A 21,753-nucleotide genomic window follows, 5' to 3' on the forward strand; every position below is an offset into this window, starting at 1 on the left:
ATATTTATATATATATATATATATATTATTATTTATTTGAACCAAATTAAACAAGTGATAGACAACAATACAGATTAAAAACACATTTTTGAAAACGGTGTGCAGGTGTGGTTGGAAGCCCAAGGGCTTATATGAAAACCTCACCACAAAACACTATATCCTATAAATAAGTAAATAAGTACAAAAACAGATAACAAAATCTACTAATTATAAATGTATATATTTATTTATCAGTAATCAAGTACACTGTACATCCAGTGTAATAAATATACTGTAACTGCTAGATATCCAGCCATCTGTCATCCAGCCAGCCATCTGTCATCCAGCCAGCCATCTGTCATCCAGCCAGCCAGCCATCTGTCATCCATCCAGCCATCTGTCATCCAGCCAGCCATCTGTCATCCAGCCAGCCAGCCATCTGTCATCCATCCAGCCATCTGTCATCCAGCCAGCCATCTGTCATCCAGCCAGCCGTCTGTCATCCAGCCACCCATCTGTCATCCAGCCAGCCATCTGTCATCCAGCCAGCCATCTGTCATCCATCCAGCCAGCCATCTGTCATCCATCCAGCCAGCCATCTGTCATCCATCCAGCCATCTTTCATCCAGCCAGCCATCTGTCATCCAGCCAGCCAGCCATCTGTCATCCAGCCAACCAGCCATCTGTCATCCATCCAGCCATCTGTCATCCAGCCAGCCATCTGTCATCCATCCAGCCATCTGTCATCTATCCAGCCATCTGTCTTGCATCCATCCAGCCATCTGTCATCCAGCCAGCCATCTGTCATCCAGCCAGCCATCTGTCATCCAGCCAGCCAGCCATCTGTCATCCATCCAGCCATCTGTCATCCATCCATCCATCTGTCATCCATCCAGCCATCTGCCAGCCAGCCATCTGTCATCCATCCAGCCATCTGTCTTGCATCCAGCCAGCCAACTGTCATCCATCCAGCCAGCCATCTGTCTTGCATCCAGCCAGCCATCTGTCATCCATCCAGCCATCTGTCATCCAGCCAGCCAGCCATCTGTCATCCAGCCATCCAGCCATCTGTCATCCAGCCAGCCAGCCATATGTCATCCAGCCATCCAGCCATCTGTCATCCAGCCATCCATCTGTCATCCAGCCATCTGTCATCCAGCCAGCCAGCCATCTGTCATCCAGCCAGCCAGCCATCTCTCATCCAGCCAGCCAGCCATCTCTCATCCAGCCACTGCCCCAGCAATCAGCCATTCAATCAGCCAGGCAGCCAGCCACTGCCCCAGCAGACAGCCATTCAATCAGCCAGGCAGCCAGCCAGCCACTGCCCCAGCAAACAGCCATTCAATCAGCCACTACCCCTGCCCCAGCAGACAGTGGCTAGGTCTTCCTTGAAAAACTAAAAAATGTAATCCATCCACTGCCTGGGACCTACAGGTCAGCTCATAGTTCATCATAGCTCTGTAATGTGCTGGACAACAGTCTCCTATTTCCTGTCTCCTGTCTACTGAGGTGCTGGAGAGCAGCCTCCTATTTCCTGTCTACTGAGGTGCTGGAGGTCAGACGTGAAGGTTTTGTGACCCGGGCGTGAAGGTTTTGTGACCCGGGCGTGAAGGTTTTGTGACCCCGGGCGTGAAGGTTTTGTGACCCGGGCGTGAAGGTTTTGTGACCTGGGCGTGAAGGTTTTGTGACCCCGGGCGTGAAGGTTTTGTGACCCGGGCGTGAAGGTTTTGTGACCCGGGCGTGAAGGTTTTGTGACCCTGACGTGAAGGTTTTGTGACCCGGGCGTGAAGGTTTTGTGACCCGGGCGTGAAGGTTTTGTGACCGTGACGTGAAGGTTTTGTGACCCGGGCGTGAAGGTTTTGTGACCCGGGCGTGAAGGTTTTGTGACCCGGGCGTGAAGGTTTTGTGACCGTGACGTGAAGGTTTTGTGACCGTGACGTGAAGGTTTTGTGACCGTGACGTGAAGGTTTTGTGACCCGGGCGTGAAGGTTTTGTGATCCTGAGGTCTTGCTGGCCTACTGCCTGGGTTGTCTACTCGTGGATGAGGACAAATGGCGCCCTCTACTGGTCAGATAATGCCGGTACATGATATGCTTCTCCATCTGCATTGCTTGTTGTGTTTGGGGTTTTAGGCTGGGTTTCTATACAGAACTTTGTGACATCGGCTGACGTGAAACGGGCTTTATATATACATTTGATTGATATACCAGCAGCTGTGACACGAACTGTCCGTTCAGGTGACATTGATAGACATCGAGAGAATCAATTTAGTTAATCAATTAAAATGTTTAGTTCTTGTTAAAAAGAAAAAAACGCTGTATCAGAAGTATCCTTTCAGACTGATACAACGGTTAAATATTACAGACAATTTTACAATGTTTGTTGTTGTTGCCATAACAATACTGACACTATGAAACACATACAACAACTTGTGTAGAAAATGACTTGTGTAGGCACATTAGACGTTCTAATATAACATGTGAGGAGGTCAGTTAGAATCAGTTAAAGTGTCTACATAAAGGGACGTCCGTGATCTTCACATTCCTTCTAGTGCCGGAACGAGGAGCACAAAACACCCTCTCTCCATTCTGTCTCTTCATTCTGTCTCTCATTCACAACTCTCTCCATTCTGTCTCTCCATTCTGTCTCTACATTCTGTCTCTCATTCACAACTCTCTCCATTCTGTCTCTCCATTCTGTCTCTACATTCTGTCTCTACATTCTGTCTCTCATTCACAACTCTCTCTCTTTGGGTATTTCTCCTTCGCCAGTCTGATGAAATCCTCTGCACTATCCAGAGACACCAAGCGATCCTTGTAGAGGAGAAGAGAAGAGAGAAGGCATGAGAAGTAAGGAGAGGAGAGAATGGAGGAGAAGAGAGGAGAAGAGAGGAAAGAAGGAGAAGAGGAGGGAGGAGAGGTGGAGAAGAGAGGATGGAGGAGAAGAGAGGAAATGAGGAGAAGAGAGGAGAGGCGGAGAAGAGAGAATGAGAAGAGAGGAGAACAGAGGAGAGGAAGGAGGAGAGGTGGAGAAGAGAAGAAAGGAGGAGAAGAGAGGATGGAGGAGAAGAGAGAATGAGAAGAGAGGAGAGGGGGAGAACAGAGGAGAGGAGGGAGGAGAGGTGGAGAAGAGAGGAAAGGAGGAGAAGAGAGGAGGGAGGAGGAGGAGGAGAAGACAGGAAAGAAGAGAGAAAACAACAAGTAGACATTAGTAGCTTGAATATTTCTCCCCTTCATTATTGTCCATTAGATTACTCCCCCCCCCCCCTCCTGGTAAATAGGTGTGTGTGTGTGTGTGTGTGTGTGTGTGTGTGTGTGTGTGCGTGCGTAGCAGTAGGACAGCAGTACCATAACAAAGAGGTATCTGTCTGTGCTAGCCACTCCTCGTGGGAACAAACTAGAGTGGTCCAGAGTGGTCTGTAACAGCTGTCTGGCTCTGTTCAGGTTATCAGATTCACTCAGTGTTGTCTGTAACAGCTGTCTGTTCACCGTCAGGAGAGAGTCAACCTCACGCTGGTAGCCTATAGGGGACACAAGCACCAGTACAAACAACCAGGCCGGAGACGCCACATAGAATCAACAATTTGAATGTTCAACTCAATAATACTGCAACTGAAACATTGTGTTCAGGGGTTGGAAAAAGGCATCGACCCAGTGCACAACACAAGCATTGGGCTCCTCAGAATGTTAATATACATCTATGTCAAATGGAGACTGATTTTGCACAGTGCTCTGTTGTTGTGTTTTGTTGAGACGGCTGAAATGAAGGAACACGACAAGAACGATGCTTTCACTCATCTTTGTTGTGTCGGATTCACGTGGGTTTAAATTGTCATTTATTATGTCAACAATCTACACAAAATACTCTGTAATGTCCTTTCAAATGGTATCAGAAATATGCATATCCTTGCTTCAGGTCCTGAGCTACAGGCAGTTAGATTTGGGTATGACATTTTAGGCGAAAAGAAAAAAGAGTCCAATCCTTAATTCATTTTAACCCAACAAAATGTGGAAAAAATCAAGATGTGTGAATACTTTCTGAAGGCCATGTACATAGAGAGCAGCAGAAAGGAAAAGGTTAAGGAATTGAGATTTGAAGAGAGGAGATTATCTCTACAAACATTATCTGACCTAGCTGTGTTAGAATCTGAAGAGAGGAGATTATCTCTACAAACATTATGTGACCTAGCTGTGTTAGAATCTGAAGAGAGGAGATTATCTCTACAAACATTATGTGACCTAGCTGTGTTAGAATCTGAAGAGAGGAGATTATCTCTACAAACATTATGTGACCTAGCTGTGTTAGAATCTGAAGAGAGGAGATTATCTCTACAAACATTATGTGACCTAGCTGTGTTAGAATCTGAAGAGAGGAGATTATCTCTACAAACATTATGTGACCTAGCTGTGTTAGAATCTGAAGAGAGGAGATTATCTCTACAAACATTATGTGACCTAGCTGTGTTAGAATCTGAAGAGAGGAGATTATCTCTACAAACATTATGTGACCTAGCTGTGTTAGAATCTGAAGAGAGGAGATTATCTCTACAAACATTATGTGACCTAGCTGTGTTAGAATCTGAAGAGAGGAGATTATCTCTACAAACATTATGTGACCTAGCTGTGTTAGAATCTGAAGAGAGGAGATTATCTCTACAAACATTGTGTGACCTAGCTGTGTTAGAATCTGAAGAGAGGAGATTATCTCTACAAACTTGATCTGACCTAGCTGTGTTAGAATCTGAAGAGAGGAGATTATCTCTACAAACATTATCTGACCTAGCTGTGTTAGAATCTGAAGAGAGGAGATTATCTCTACAAACATTATGTGACCTAGCTGTGTTAGAATCTGAAGAGAGGAGATTATCTCTACAAACATTATGTGACCTAGCTGTGTTAGAATCTGAAGAGAGGAGATTATCTCTACAAACTTGATCTGACCTAGCTGTGTTAGAATCTGAAGAGAGGAGATTATCTCTACAAACATTATCTGACCTAGCTGTGTTAGAATCTGAAGAGAGGAGATTATCTCTACAAACATTATGTGACCTAGCTGTGTTAGAATCTGAAGAGAGGAGATTATCTCTACAAACTTGATCTGACCTAGCTGTGTTAGAATCTGAAGAGAGGAGATTATCTCTACAAACATTATCTGACCTAGCTGTGTTAGAATCTGAAGAGAGGAGATTATCTCTACAAACATTATGTGACCTAGCTGTGTTAGAATCTGAAGAGAGGAGATTATCTCTACAAACATTATGTGACCTAGCTGTGTTAGAATCTGAAGAGAGGAGATTATCTCTACAAACATTATGTGACCTAGCTGTGTTAGAATCTGAAGAGAGGAGATTATCTCTACAAACATTATGTGACCTAGCTGTGTTAGAATCTGAAGAGAGGAGATTATCTCTACAAACTTGATCTAACCTAGCTGTGTTAGAATCTGAAGAGAGGAGATTATCTCTACAAACTTGATCTGACCTAGCTGTGTTAGAATCTGAAGAGAGGAGATTATCTCTACAAACATTATCTGACCTAGCTGTGTTAGAATCTGAAGAGAGGAGATTATCTCTACAAACATTATGTGACCTAGCTGTGTTAGAATCTGAAGAGAGGAGATTATCTCTACAAACATTATGTGACCTAGCTGTGTTAGAATCTGAAGAGAGGAGATTATCTCTACAAACTTTATCTAACCTAGCTGTGTTAGAATCTGAAGAGAGGAGATTATCTCTACAAACTTGATCTGACCTAGCTGTGTTAGAATCTGAAGAGAGGAGATTATCTCTACAAACATTATCTGACCTAGCTGTGTTAGAATCTGAAGAGAGGAGATTATCTCTACAAACATTATGTGACCTAGCTGTGTTAGAATCTGAAGAGAGGAGATTATCTCTACAAACATTATGTGACCTAGCTGTGTTAGAATCTGAAGAGAGGAGATTATCTCTACAAACTTGATCTGACCTAGCTGTGTTAGAATCTGAAGAGAGGAGATTATCTCTACAAACATTATCTGACCTAGCTGTGTTAGAATCTGAAGAGAGGAGATTATCTCTACAAACTTGATCTGACCTAGCTGTGTTAGAATCTTCTTCCATCGGCTGCTGGTCTCTCGTTTGGTGTACCTCAGACTATGGATGTCATAGTTGAGCTTCTCCCACTCCTGATAAACAAACAAACACACACACACACACACACATTAAACAGAGACACAGCCCAGATAGCACACATGCATCTCGTCGACGTCGAGAGGGTGTGGGAGGACAAAATGCAGGCACGCTGCACGTCACCCGGTCTCTCGGCATCGCCGTCACGCGGTCGCTCAGCATCGCCGTCACACGGTCTCTCAACATAGCCGTCACGCGGTCTCTCGGCATCGCCGTCACGCGGTCTCTCGGCATCGCCGTCACGCGGTCTCTCGGCATCGCCGTCACGCGGTCTCTCAGCATCGCTGTCACACGGTCGCTCGGCATCGCCGTCATGCGGTCTCTCGGCATCGCCGTCACGAGGTCTCTCGGCATCGCCGTCACGCGGTCTCTCGGCATCGCCGTCACGCGGTCTCTCGGCATCGCCGTCACGCGGTCAGTCAGCATAGCCGTCACGCGGTCTCTCGGCATCGCCGTCACGCGGTCGTTCGGCAGCGCCGTCACGCGGTCTCTCAACATCGCCGTCACGCGGTCTCTCAACATCGACGTCACATGGTCTCTCAACATCGCCGTCACGCGGTCTCTCGGCATCGCTGTCACGCGGTCTCTCGGCATCGCCGTCACGCGGTCTCTCGGCATCGCCGTCACGCGGTCTCTCAGCAGCGCAGAATAGTGTAGACTTTGTATGTCATTGTGTGTCACAATGCTTGAATATCTGCCTTCTCTCAAACATGTTCGATGTCATGATTGGGCATTTATCAGAGATCTGTAGAAGGCTTATAGGCTTAAATAAATGTTTACCACCAATTTATTATTATTTAAATACATGTTTAGGTCCATAAACATAAAGCGTTTTATTATTGCCAGTATAATTTAGCCTATAATGATCTTATTCAAATTCGATGTTTACACTCATTTGGTAAAGGGTCATTCCAATCGTGTAGTGAAACAGTGTTTGCTGTTGGATCCGACCTGAAATAAAAAGGTATTTTTGTGAATGTCGTCTGTCGAGCATCTTTGACATGGGTGACATTTGGCACCGTCCCAAACAACGGCTGAAGGGCGACTGCGACGTCTTGCCAATGTGTAAATGCTCTCTGTGCTACAAGTATGATGTCATCGGGCCGACGTCGACGAGGTGTCGGTGTGCTATCTGGGGCAGAGGTAAAGTTGTTGTTAATAGTTCAACTGCTGGCTGATATATCTCAGTCCCAAGGCATCGCTAACACAATGAGTCATGTTCCTGTGCTGTTATTCTCAACATAGTGAGTGTTGTGTCCACCGCAGCAACAATAGTGACCTGACCACGCTATTTAATATGTCGATTATCCTTTCACTTCAGGAATCCGTGCACTGATAGTTTCTAGAGATCACATGTCACGGGAGATTGTTCATTTGTGAGGCTTTTACACAGTAAGAAAAATACACAAATATATAAATATATCACACAAGAAAAGAAAGTTAAAAACAACAGACGGGAATAATAATTTACAAAAAATAGACAAACAGATGCATAAAGACGTCAAACAAACACACAGACAAAACAACCAATAAAAATACCCTTAATCAGTATAGTCCCACAACAAGCCTCAGACTCAGGGCCGGCCCGCTCCTTAGGCAGACTGACGAGGGCGGCATTTTCTGAGCTAAACTGACCAAGTCTCCAACAACACATTAAACCTCATAATAATAATAATGGGCCTCCCGGGTGGCGCAGAGGTTAAGGGACGGCTGTGCCACCAGAGACTCTGGGTTCGCGCCCAGGCTCTGTCGTAACCGGCCACGACCGGGAGGTCCGTGGGGCGACGCACAATTGGCCTAGCGTCGTCCAGGTTAGGGAGGGCTTGGCCGGTAGGGATGTCCTTGTCTCATCGCGCACCAGCAACCCCTGTGTGGCGGGCCGGGTGTTTCCTCCGACACATTGGTGCGGCTGGCTTCCGGGTTGGATGTGTGCTGTGTTAAGAAGCAGTGTGGCTGGTTGGGTTGTGTATCGGAGGACGCATGACTTTCAACCTTCGTCTCTCCCGAGCCCGTATGGGAGTTGTAGCGATGAGACAAGATAGTAGCTACTAACACAATTGGACACCATGAAATTGGGGAGAAAAAGGGGTAACATTTTAAAAATAAAAGAAATAAGCTATGTATTATAAATTAATGAATGAACCAACTAAATTGGGGAGAAAAAGGGGTGAAAAAAATAAAACCTCATAATTCTACCTCCCAAAACTAATGACACTTCTCTCAACCAATGGCATGAGGGCTTTTTTTATGTGAGCAGTACCCACTTTGTCAAAGGCAGGGACATAAAATATGGACGCCTTCTAGGCCTTGGCATTCATAAAATTTCATTGCAGGCGACATACACCCCAGTATGCACGGACCGACGCCGACGTCTTCTGGAGGTCTTTTTTTAGACCGGTCTAGATCGGCTGTCTTTTTTGGGGTGTTTTACAAACGGTGGGCCTACCACATAGATGGGAATTCTCCTCAAATTCTATTTCAGGCGAAACTGTAGGCTACACCCCAGTAAGCACGGACCGACACATCTGCATTTTGGACGTATTGTTTTGGTCTTGATTTCCACGACCACGGAAGATGGTTTTGGGACCGGTTTGGCCCAATCTGAACCAATCATACACGTCTATGTTTGGTTCAGATTTGGTCCGGTCTGGACCAGCTTTGATTTGACCCAAACATAGACGGGAGTTGGCAAGACAGCAGAAACAGATCTGAGAAGTGGTTAGGCCATCACTGAGACTAACTCAACCTGGTAAGGTGGTCCCCTTTCTAGGCCTTGGAAGATGGTCCCCTTCTAGGCCTTGGAAGATGGTCCCCTTTCTAGGCCTTGGAAGATGGTCCCCTTCTAGGCCTTGGAAGATGGGCGCCTTCTAGGCCTTGGAAGATGGACGCCTTTCTAGGCCTAGGTAAAATTGTCCCCTTTCTAGGCCTTGGTAAACTCCAATATTGTGCCCTACATGTAGCCTCCATGAGTGTCATAAATACCCTATATGAAAGAACTCTGTGTTCGACATCTCTGATTGAATGATTTAATTGAGGTGAGTCAGTATAAACATGATGCTGCCCTGAGAGTGAGAAATGTACAGAGAAGACCCAACTGAGTGTGTGCTCATGCGCATATCTCAAACTCAGAGGGTTAATTATTCTTAATCCCCAGCCTGGACTCTGTAGGACTCTAATCCCCAGCCTGGACTCCGTAGGACTCTAATCCCCAGCCTGGACTCCGTAGGACTCTAATCCCCAGCCTGGACTCCGTAGGACTCTAATCCCCAGCCTGGACTCCGTAGGACTCTAATCCCCAGCCTGGACTCCGTAGGACTCTAATCCCCAGCCTGGACTCCGTAGGACTCTAATCCCCAGCCTGGACTCCGTAGGACTCTAATCCCCAGCCTGGACTCCGTAGGACTCTAATCCCCAGACTAGACTCCGTAGGACTCTAATCCCCAGCCTGGACTCTGTAGGACTCTAATCCCCAGCCTGGACTCCGTAGGACTCTAATCCCCAGCCTGGACTCCGTAGGACTCTAATCCCCAGCCTGGACTCCGTAGGACTCTAATCCCCAGCCTGGACTCCGTAGGACTCTAATCCCCAGCCTGGACTCCGTAGGACTCTAATCCCCAGCCTGGACTCCGTAGGACTCTAATCCCCAGCCTGGACTCCGTAGGACTCTAATCCCCAGCCTGGACTCCGTAGGACTCTAATCCCCAGCCTGGACTCCGTAGGACTCTAATCCCCAGCCTGGACTCCGTAGGACTCTAATCCCCAGCCTGGACTCCGTAGGACTCTAATCCCCAGCCTGGACTCCGTAGGACTCTAATCCCCAGCCTGGACTCTGTAGGACTCTAATCCCCAGCCTGGACTTCGTAGGACTCTAATCCCCAGCCTGGACTCCGTAGGACTCTAATCCCCAGCCTGGACTCTGTAGGACTCTAATCCCCAGCCTGGACTCCGTAGGACTCTAATCCCCAGCCTGGACTCCGTAGGACTCTAACCCCCAGCCTGGACTCCGTAGGACTCTAATCCCCAGCCTGGACTCCGTAGGACTCTAATCCCCAGCCTGGACTCTGTAGGACTCTAATCCCCAGCCTGGACTTCGTAGGACTCTAATCCCCAGCCTGGACTCCGTAGGACTCTAATCCCCAGCCTGGACTCTGTAGGACTCTAATCCCCAGCCTGGACTCCGTAGGACTCTAATCCCCAGCCTGGACTCCGTAGGACTCTAATCCCCAGCCTGGACTCCGTAGGACTCTAATCCCCAGCCTGGACTCTGTAGGACTCTAATCCCCAGTGACGTCAGCAGTGACCAACAGTCCAGCTCCGTGATGTCAGCAGTGACCAACAGTTCAGCTCCGTGACGTCAGCAGTGACCAACAGTTCAGCTCTGTGATGTCAGGGGTGGAAGGATATGGACTGACTATCAGAGGACAGACAAGGGGCAGAAGGATATGGACTGACTATCAGAGGACAGAGAGGAGGCAGAAGGATTAGGACTGACTGACTATCAAAGGACAGAGAAGGGGTGGAAGGATATGGACTGACTATCAGAGGACAGAGAAGGGGTGGAAGGATATGGACTGACTATCAGAGGACAGAGAAGGGGCGGAAGGATATGGACTGACTGACTATCAGAGGTCAGAGAGGGTGCGGAAGGATATGGACTGACTATCAGAGGACAGAGAGGAGGCAGAAGGATATGGACTGACTGACTATCAGAGGACAGAGAGGAGGCAGAAGGATATGGACTGACTGACTATCAAAGGACAGAGAAGGGGCGGAAGGATGTGGACTGACTATCAGAGGACAGAGAAGGGAGGGAAGGATATGGACTGACTATCAGAGGACAGAGAGGGTGCAGAAGGATATGGACTGACTATCAGAGGACAGAGAAGGGAGGGAAGGATATGGACTGACTGACTATCAGAGGACAGAGAAGGGGTGGAAGGATATGGACTGACTATCAGAGGACAGAAGGGGCGGAAGGATATGGACTGACTGACTATCAGAGGACAGAGAAGGGAGGGAAGGATATGGACTGACTATCAGAGGACAGAGAAGGGAGGGAAGGATATGGACTGACTATCAGAGGACAGAGAAGGGGCGGAAGGATATGGACTGACTGACTATCAGAGGACAGAGAAGGGAGGGAAGGATATGGACTGACTATCAGGGGACAGAGAAGGGGTGGAAGGATATGGACTGACTGACTATCAGAGGACAGAGAAGGGGTGGAAGGATATGGACTGACTATCAGAGGACAGAAGGGGCGGAAGGATATGGACTGACTATCAGGACAGAGAGGAGGCGGAAGGATATGGACTGACTATCAGAGGTCAGAGAGGGGGCAGAAGGATATGGACTGACCATCAGAGGCAGTAGAGATGACCAGGGATGTTCTCTGTTTAGTGAGTCCTCCAGATCAGAGGCAGTAGGGATGACCAGGGATGTTCTCTATTTAGTGAGTCCTCCAGATAAGCGGCATTAGGGATGGCCAGGGATGTTCTCTGTTTAGTGAGTCCTCCAGATCAGAGGTAGTAGGGAAGACCAGGGATGTTCTCTGTTTAGTGAGTCCTCCAGATCAGAGGCAGTAGGGATGACCAGGCATGTTCTGTTGATAAGTGTGTGAAATGGACCATTTTCCTGTGCTTTGTCACGAGTTGCGTAGTTTTGGGTGTCATGGAAAATGTACGGAGTAAAAAGTACATTATTTTCTTTAGGAATGAGGTGAAGTTAAAGTAAAAGCTGTCCAAAATATAAATAGTAAAGTACAGATACCCCCAGAAAACTACTTAAGTAGTACTTTACAGTATTTTTACTTCAGTACTTTACACCACCACACCTTCAGTGTAACTGAGTGGACAGGTTGTGCCCTAACCAAGCTCTGTATCGGGTAATATCTTTTCCCCAGCTCAGGTGCAGGTCGTGTCTCTCTCACCTCTGTGTACGTATCTGCCTCGTTCCTCATCGTGATAAAGGCTTGGAGCTCTCCGTCCGACTCTGCATCTCCCACGGAGGTTCTGGGGCTGCTCCAGGGGATCCACTCCTGCTCCTCTGTCCTCCAAGACAGGCCCTCCTGACCCGGGCTTGGGTCACTGTGGCTGGACATGCAGGCTCTGGAGGTCTGAGTCCTGATGCTCTGCATTTTGGAAGTCTCATATCTGGAGGACCAGAGAGGTGCATTCAAGTTCATGTTGAGGTAGTCTCTCTCTCGTCACAGATTTGGTTCTGGGTGCCCTTATAGTTCCAATATCACTAATTTGACTCTGCCTTGCCATGCCAATGCTGTGATTCAGGAAAGAAATAGCCTGAACACATGCTGACTGAGAGATTCTCCTAAACATAGCCTACATACCAGATTACAGAGGCTTCACAGACGCTGCTTGTTTATATCTCCAGGCAGTGTGCCAAGATTTTAAAAAATAGACTATGCTATATATATATATATTCCCATTCAGAAGAATCTGTAGATCTGAATGAAATAGACTAGAATGGATTATCATGCTGTTTTAATAAAGCCTACAATTTAGAAAAAACAATAATACTCTTAACGTAATATATCGTTCATAAAACAATAATACTCTCACCGTAATATAGCGTTCTTCTCATCTAGGTTCTCATCAAGATTGCAGTAACTCCGCCAACAACAACTATACAACGCCCCCATCAGACCCAAGAACTGTCATCCAGCACATCTGATTACCCGAAGAATATCTTTACAATTTTCCTCCGGTTTTTACCACGAAATAAATATTTTAAGATGTAACGTTCCCAACATTGCGAGCCGGATCTCAGACACAACTCTGAAAACTTCACGCGTCTTGTTTTTCATGGTCCATTGGGGGGCGGAGCGCTGAGCACGTGAGTCCATTCAAGAAGCGTGACTAACCTAGCGTGACGGTGTATCTGGAAACCATGAATGGAACATTTATTCAGCCACTGATGGACAATGCTCTGTTGAGTCCTCTCTCCCATGTGTTTACTCTTATGTATAGATGCTCTATGTAGATGTAACAGTATAATAGACCGTCCCCTCGCCCATACCCGGGCGCGAACCCCCTGCACACATCAACAACAGTCACCCCTCGAAGCATCGTTACCCATCGCTCCACAAAAGCCGCAGCCCTTGCAGAGCAAGGGAAACCACTACTTCAAGGTCTCAGCTGGTGCAGAATAGCTAAGCATGTCTATCTCCAGCTATTACTCGCCTGAGGTGGAGTATCTCATGATAAACTGTAGACCACATTACCTACCTAGTTTTCAACTGTATTTTTCATAGCTGTTTACATACCACCACAGACTGAGGCTGGCACTAAGACAGCATTGAATGAGCTGTATTCCGCCATAAGCAAACAAGAAAACACTAACCCAGAGGTGGCACTCCTAGTGCTAGTGTCCTGGCTCACCTGTGGTGTCATGGCATTATAGCACTCTGGGGCACAGTGCTAGTGTCCTGGCTCACCTGTTGTGTCATGGCATTATGGCACTCTGGGGCACAGTGCTAGTGTCCTGGCTCACCTGTGGTGTCATGGCATTATGGCACTCTGGGGCACAGTGCTAGTGTCTTGGCTCATCTGTGGTGTCATGGCATTATGGCACTCTGGTGCACAGTGCTAGTGTCCTGGCTCACCTGTGGTGTCATGGCATTATGGCACTCTGGGGCACAGTGCTAGTGTCCTGGCTCACCTGTGGTGTCATGGCATTATGGCACTCTGGGGCACAGTGCTAGTGTCTTGGCTCACCTGTGGTGTCATGGCATTATGGCACTCTGGGGCACAGTGCTAGTGTCCTGGCTCACCTGTGGTGTCATGGCATTATGCCACTCTGGGGCACAGTGCTAGTGTCCTGGCTCATCTGTGGTGTCATGGCATTATGGCACTCTGGGGCACAGTGCTAGTGTCCTGGCTCACCTGTGGTGTCATGGTATTATGGCACAGTGCTAGTGTCCTGGCTCACCTGTGGTGTCATGGCATTATGGCACTCTGGGGCACAGTGCTAGTGTCTTGGCTCATCTGTGGTGTCATGGCATTATGGCACTCTGGGGCACAGTGCTAGTGTCCTGGCTCACCTGTGGTGTCATGGCATTATGGCACTCTGTGGCACATTGCTAGTCTCCTGCCTCACCTGTGGTGTTATGGCATTATGGCACTCTGGGGCACAGTGCTAGTGTCCTGGCTCACCTGTGGTGTCATGGCAGAATGAAGGTGTAACGTCTAAATAATGTACAGTATCTAAGTTTAGCAGCCAGGGGGCAGTGTTGCTCCACTCAGCACACCAGAGCTCCTAATTTAGACAGTGGCCTCACTGAGTTTAGCAGCCAGGGAGCAGTGTTGCTCCACACAGCACACCAGAGATCCTAATTTAGACAGTGGCCTCACTGAGTTTAGCAGCTAAGGGGCAGTGTTGCTCCACTCAGCACACCAGAGCTCCTAATTTAGACAGTGGCCTCACTGAGTTTAGCAGCCAGGGGGCAGTGTTGCTCCACACAGCACACCAGAGATCCTAATTTAGACAGTGGCCTCACTGAGTTTAGCAGCCAGGGGGCAGTGTTGCTCCACACAGCACACCAGAGATCCTAATTTAGACAGTGGCCTCACTGAGTTTAGCAGCCAGGGGGCAGTGTTGCTCCACACAGCACACCAGAGATCCTAATTTAGACAGTGGCCTCACTGAGTTTAGCAGCCAGGGGGCAGTGTTGCTCCACACAGCACACCAGAGATCCTAATTTAGACAGTGGCCTCACTGAGTTTAGCAGCTAGGGGGCAGTGTTGCTCCACACAGCACACCAGACATCCTAATTTAGACAGTGGCCTCACTGAGTTTAGCAGCCAGGGGGCAGTGTTGCTCCACACAGCACACCAGAGATCCTAATTTAGACAGTGGCCTCACTGAGTTTAGCAGCCAGGGGGCAGTGTTGCTCCACACAGCACACCAGAGATCCTAATTTAGACAGTGGCCTCACTGAGTTTAGCAGCTAGGGGGCAGTGTTGCTCCACACAGCACACCAGACATCCTAATTTAGACAGTGGCCTCACTGAGTTTAGCAGCCAGGGGGCAGTGTTGCTCCACACAGCACACCAGAGATCCTAATTTAGACAGTGACCTCACTGAGTTTAGCAGCCAGGGGGCAGTGTTGCTCCACACAGCACACCAGAGATCCTAATTTAGACAGTGGCCTCACTGAGTTTAGCAGCCAGGGGGCAGTGTTGCTCCACACAGCACACCAGAGATCCTAATTTAGACAGTGACCTCACTGAGTTTAGCAGCCAGGGGGCAGTGTTGCTCCACACAGCACACCAGAGATCCTAATTTAGACAGTGACCTCACTGAGTTTAGCAGCCAGGGGGCAGTGTTGCTCCACACAGCACACCAGAGATCCTAATTTAGACAGTGGCCTCACTGAGTTTAGCAGCCGGGGGGCAGTGTTGCTCCACTCAGCACACCAGAGATCCTACCCTTTCATCAAACTAACACTGGTTTATTGGTGTTGCAGGTAACATGAGCTGTGTCTGCTGTTAGATTATATTTCTGTGTTTTTAATGTTCCATAACAAAGTAAAAGAGAGCATTTGTTTTGTTTATGGTTTTTCTTCTCCTTTGTGACTAACTCAGTTGGTTGGAAGTCATTCAGAGACCAGTCAGTCAGAGACCAGTCAGCCAGCCGCTGGATGTCTGATGTGACTTATCTCTTGTACTGCTGCTGAAATGTGTGTTCAGTCCTGTGGAGCAGGGTCCAGTCCAGTTCTTCTGGGATCAGCACACACACACACACACACACACACACACACACACACACACACAAGCTCCCGGTTACGGCTCAGCTCTCTGACGGACTGCTCCTGGTTCAGCTCTCTGACAGACTGCTCCCGGTTCAGCTCTCTGACAGACTGCTCCCGGTTCAGCTCTCTGACAGACTGCTCCCGGTTCAGCTCTCTGACTGATGGACTGCTCCCGGTTCAGCTCTCTGACAGACTGTTCCCGGTTCAGCTCTCTGACAGACTGCTCCCGGTTCAGCTCTCTGACAGACTGCTCCCGGTTCAGCTCTCTGACAGACTGCTCCCGGATCAGCTCTCTGACTGACTGCTCCCAGTTCAGCTCTCTGATTGATGGACTGCTCCCGGTTCAGCTCTCTGACTGATGGACTGCTCCCGGTTCAGCTCTCTGACAGACTGCTCCCGGTTCAGCTCTCTGACAGACTGCTCCCGGTTCAGCTCTCTGACTGATGGACTACTCCCGGTTCAGTTCTCTGACAGACTGCTCCCGGTTCAGCTCTCTGATGGGCTGCTCCCGGTTCAGCTCTCTGACTGACGGACTGCTCCCGGTTCAGCTCTCTGAAGGACTGCTCCCGGTTCAGCTCTCTGATGGACTGCTCCCGGTTCAGCTCTCTGAAGGACTGCTCCCGGTTCAGCTCTCTGACTGATGGACTGCTCCCGGTTCAGCTCTCTGACTGATGGACTGCTCCCGGTTCAGCTCTCTGAAGGACTGCCCCCGGTTCAGCTCTCTAAAGGACTGCCCCCGGTTCAGCTCTCTGACTGATGGACTGCCCCTGGTTCAGCTCTCTGACTGATGGACTGCCCCTGGTTCAGCTCTCTGACTGATGGACTGCCCCTGGTTCAGCTCTCTGACTGATGGACTGCCCCTGGTTCAGCTCTCTGACTGATGGACTGCCCCTGGTTCAGCTCTCTGACTGATGGACTGCCCCTGGTTCAGCTCTCTGACTGATGGACTGCTCCTGGTTCAGCTCTCTGAAGGACTGCCCCCGGTTCAGCTCTCTAAAGGACTGCCCCCGGTTCAGCTCTCTGACTGATGGACTGCCCCTGGTTCAGCTCTCTGACTGATGGACTGCCCCTGGTTCAGCTCTCTGACTGATGGACTGCCCCCGGTTCAGCTCTCTGACTGACTGCTCCCGGTTCAGCTCTCAGAAGGACTGCTCCTGTTTCAGCTCTTTGACTGATGGACTGCTCCTGGTCACGGTTAGATCTACTCCAGCCACATCTGAATCCTTTTAAGTTAAACGGTTGATTACATTACCCACCATTTTAAGAGGGGGGAAATTGATAATGTTCCGATCTTCATGTAGGCCAAGTCTCTTGTCAGTGGACTGCTGTGAAACTCAACAGGAGGAAAATGGTTCCTGTAATAAAGGAATTATTCAATTCTGGCTATTTTCCCTGCTCCTTTTTTTCCCCCCAAGTCGAACTGTGGAATGACATAATCTGTAGATCTAGGACGTACGGTGATTTAATTTGTAAATGATAAGAACCATTTACGCAGTACAGATGTAAGTTCTTTACATGGGAATTTTGATCTGGAAATCCCTTGTCTGAGTCACTCTACGTAGTATAGTAGTATGATGAGGCAGTGGAATATCCAACCTGCTATTTATAGCTAAAAAAAAAAAAATATGTATATATATATTTATTTATTTTTAAATATTTTGCATGTTATGTTGGCATTAATACGTGTCACATAGTTTGAAAACAATGTACATTTTTTTAAATAAAACAAATAAAATGTATTGAGTTAATTAAGATGTATACAAACATGGTCTCTCTTTTGCCTGAGTAAGGCAGCTCCAAAATGCAGGTGTTTCAGCCTAGCTCTGTGCTTTCTGTGGTGAAAGGGCAGCCAGCGGATGATACAGGTGTTTCAGTCTAGCTCAGTGCTTTCTGTGGAGGAGGGGCAGCCAGCGGATGATACAGGTGTTTCAGTCTAGTTCAGTGCTTTCTGTGGTGGAGGGGCAGCCAGCGGATGATACAGGTGTTTCAGTCTAGCTCAGTGCTTTCTGTGGTGGAGGGGCAGCCAGCGGATGATACAGGTGTTTCAGTCTAGCTCAGTGCTTTCTGTGGTGGAGGGGCAGCCAGCGGATGATACAGGTGTTTCAGTCTAGCTCAGTGCTTTCTGTGGTGGAGGGGCAGCCAGCGGATGATACAGGTGTTTCAGTCTAGCTCAGTGCTTTCTGTGGTGGAGGGGCAGCCAGCGGATGATACAGGTGTTTCAGTCTAGCTCTGTGCTTTCTGTGGTGGAGGGGCAGCCAGCGGATGATACAGGTGTTTCAGTCTAGCTCAGTGCTTTCTGTGGTGGAGGGGCAGCCAGCGGATGATACAGGTGTTTCAGTCTAGCTCAGTGCTTTCTGTGGTGGAGGGGCAGCCAGCGGATGATACAGGTGTTTCAGTCTAGCTCAGTGCTTTCTGTGGTGAAAGGGCAGCCAGCGGATGATACAGGTGTTTCAGCCTAGCTCAGTGCTTTCTGTGGTGGAGGGGCAGCCAGCGGATGATACAGGTGTTTCAGTCTAGCTCAGTGCTTTCTGTGGTGGAGGGGCAGCCAGCGGATGATACAGGTGTTTCAGTCTAGCTCAGTGCTTTCTGTGGTGGAGGGGCAGCCAGCGGATGATACAGGTGTTTCAGTCTAGCTCAGTGCTTTCTGTGGTGGAGGGGCAGCCAGCGGATGATACAGGTGTTTCAGTCTAGCTCAGTGCTTTCTGTGGTGGAGGGGCAGCCAGCGGATGATACAGGTGTTTCAGTCTAGCTCAGTGCTTTCTGTGGTGGAGGGGCAGCCAGCGGATGATACAGGTGTTTCAGCCTAGCTCAGTGCTTTCTGTGGTGGAGGGGCAGCCAGCGGATGATACAGGTGTTTCAGTCTAGCTCAGTGCTTTCTGTGGTGGAGGGGCAGCCAGCGGATGATACAGGTGTTTCAGTCTAGCTCAGTGCTTTCTGTGGTGGAGGGGCAGCCAGCGGATGATACAGGTGTTTCAGTCTAGCTCAGTGCTTTCTGTGGTGGAGGGGCAGCCAGCGGATGATACAGGTGTTTCAGTCTAGCTCAGTGCTTTCTGTGGTGGAGGGGCAGCCAGCGGATGATACAGGTGTTTCAGTCTAGCTCAGTGCTTTCTGTGGTGGAGGGGCAGACAGCGGATGATACAGGTGTTTCAGTCTAGCTCAGTGCTTTCTGTGGTGGAGGGGCAGCCAGCGGATGATACAGGTGTTTCAGTCTAGCTCAGTGCTTTCTGTGGTGGAGGGGCAGCCAGCGGATGATACAGGTGTTTCAGTCTAGCTCAGTGCTTTCTGTGGTGGAGGGGCAGCCAGCGGATGATACAGGTGTTTCAGTCTAGCTCAGTGCTTTCTGTGGTGGAGGGGCAGCCAGCGGATGATACAGGTGTTTCAGTCTAGCTCAGTGCTTTCTGTGGTGGAGGGGCAGCCAGCGGATGATACAGGTGTTTCAGTCTAGCTCAGTGCTTTCTGTGGTGGAGGGGCAGCCAGCGGATGATACAGGTGTTTCAGTCTAGCTCAGTGCTTTCTGTGGTGGAGGGGCAGCCAGCGGATGATACAGGTGTTTCAGCCTAGCTCAGTGCTTTCTGTGGTGGAGGGGCAGCCAGCGGATGATACAGGTGTTTCAGTCTAGCTCAGTGCTTTCTGTGGTGGAGGGGCAGCCAGCGGATGATACAGGTGTTTCAGTCTAGCTCAGTGCTTTCTGTGGTGGAGGGGCAGCCAGCGGATGATACAGGTGTTTCAGTCTAGCTCAGTGCTTTCTGTGGTGGAGGGGCAGCCAGCGGATGATACAGGTGTTTCAGTCTAGCTCAGTGCTTTCTGTGGTGGAGGGGCAGCCAGCGGATGATACAGGTGTTTCAGTCTAGCTCAGTGCTTTCTGTGGTGGAGGGGCAGCCAGCGGATGATACAGGTGTTTCAGTCTAGCTCAGTGCTTTCTGTGGTGGAGGGGCAGCCAGCGGATGATACAGGTGTTTCAGTCTAGCTCAGTGCTTTCTGTGGTGGAGGGGCAGCCAGCGGATGATACAGGTGTTTCAGTCTAGCTCAGTGCTTTCTGTGGTGAAAGGGCAGCCAGCGGATGATACAGGTGTTTCAGCCTAGCTCAGTGCTTTCTGTGGTGGAGGGGCAGCCAGCGGATGATACGGGTGTTTCAGTCTAGCTCAGTGCTTTCTGTGGTGGAGGGGTAGCCAGCGGATGATACAGGTGTTTCAGTCTAGCTCAGTGCTTTCTGTGGTGGAGGGGCAGCCAGCGGATGATACAGGTGTTTCAGTCTAGCTCAGTGCTTTCTGTGGTGGAGGGGCAGCCAGCGGATGATACAAGTGTTTCAGTCTAGCTCAGTGCTTTCTGTGGTGGAGGGGCAGCCAGCGGATGATACAGGTGTTTCAGTCTAGCTCAGTGCTTTCTGTGGTGGAGGGGCAGCCAGCGGATGATACAGGTGTTTCAGTCTAGCTCAGTGCTTTCTGTGGTGGAGGGGCAGCCAGCGGATGATACAGGTGTTTCAGTCTAGCTCAGTGCTTTCTGTGGTGGAGGGGCAGCCAGCGGATGATACAGGTGTTTCAGTCTAGCTCAGTGCTTTCTGTGGTGGAGGGGCAGCCAGCGGATGATACAGGTGTTTCAGTCTAGCTCAGTGCTTTCTGTGGTGGAGGGGCAGCCAGCGGATGATACAGGTGTTTCAGTCTAGCTCAGTGCTTTCTGTGGTGGAGGGGCAGCCAGCGGATGATACAGGTGTTTCAGTCTAGCTCAGTGCTTTCTGTGGTGGAGGGGCAGCCAGCGGATGATACAGGTGTTTCAGTCTAGCTCAGTGCTTTCTGTGGTGAAGGGGCAGCCAGCGGATGATACAGGTGTTTCAGTCTAGCTCAGTGCTTTCTGTGGTGGAGGGGCAGCCAGCGGATGATACAGGTGTTTCAGTCTAGCTCAGTGCTTTCTGTGGTGGAGGGGCAGCCAGCGGATGATACAGGTGTTTCAGTCTAGCTCAGTGCTTTCTGTGGTGGAGGGGCAGCCAGCGGATGATACAGGTGTTTCAGCCTAGCTCAGTGCTTTCTGTGGTGGAGGGGCAGCCAGCGGATGATACAGGTGTTTCAGTCTAGCTCAGTGCTTTCTGTGGTGGAGGGGCAGCCAGCGGATGATACAGGTGTTTCAGTCTAGCTCAGTGCTTTCTGTGGTGAAGGGGCAGCCAGCGGATGATACAGGTGTTTCAGTCTAGCTCAGTGCTTTCTGTGGTGGAGGGGCAGCCAGCGGATGATACAGGTGTTTCAGTCTAGCTCAGTGCTTTCTGTGGTGGAGGGGCAGCCAGCGGATGATACAGGTGTTTCAGTCTAGCTAAGTACTTTCTGTGGTGGAGGGGCAGCCAGCGGATGATACAGGTGTTTCAGTCTAGCTCAGTGCTTTCTGTGGTGGAGGGGCAGCCAGCGGATGATACAGGTGTTTCAGTCTAGCTCAGTGCTTTCTGTGGTGAAAGGGCAGCCAGCGGATGATACAGGTGTTTCAGCCTAGCTCAGTGCTTTCTGTGGTGGAGGGGCAGCCAGCGGATGATACGGGTGTTTCAGTCTAGCTCAGTGCTTTCTGTGGTGGAGGGGTAGCCAGCGGATGATACAGGTGTTTCAGTCTAGCTCAGTGCTTTCTGTGGTGGAGGGGCAGCCAGCGGATGATACAGGTGTTTCAGTCTAGCTCAGTGCTTTCTGTGGTGGAGGGGCAGCCAGCGGATGATACAGGTGTTTCAGTCTAGCTCAGTGCTTTCTGTGGTGGAGGGGCAGCCAGCGGATGATACAGGTGTTTCAGTCTAGCTCAGTGCTTTCTGTGGTGGAGGGGCAGCCAGCGGATGATACAGGTGTTTCAGTCTAGCTCAGTGCTTTCT

The 21,753-nt window shown here is 49.3% G+C and overlaps 1 protein-coding gene across 1 annotated transcript; it reads right to left on the bottom strand.

The window, feature by feature from the left end:
* Window positions 1-207: 207 nt before the first annotated feature.
* Window positions 208-12,986, bottom strand: LOC118964335 (melanoregulin). Its single transcript, XM_036975340.2, has 5 exons — window positions 12,727-12,986; window positions 12,078-12,300; window positions 6,054-6,144; window positions 3,327-3,499; window positions 208-2,792 (listed from the first exon to the last, which is right to left on the bottom strand). Exons 1-5 carry the CDS (start codon window positions 12,804-12,806, stop codon window positions 2,709-2,711), a joined length of 651 nt encoding a protein of 216 aa, XP_036831235.2. The 5' UTR covers window positions 12,807-12,986; the 3' UTR covers window positions 208-2,708.
* Window positions 12,987-21,753: the final 8,767 nt, after the last annotated feature.

Source organism: Oncorhynchus mykiss, chromosome 3 (assembly GCF_057628025.1).
Source record: "Oncorhynchus mykiss isolate SJ-2025 chromosome 3, ASM5762802v1, whole genome shotgun sequence".
NCBI classification, from domain to species: Eukaryota; Metazoa; Chordata; class Actinopteri; order Salmoniformes; family Salmonidae; genus Oncorhynchus; species Oncorhynchus mykiss.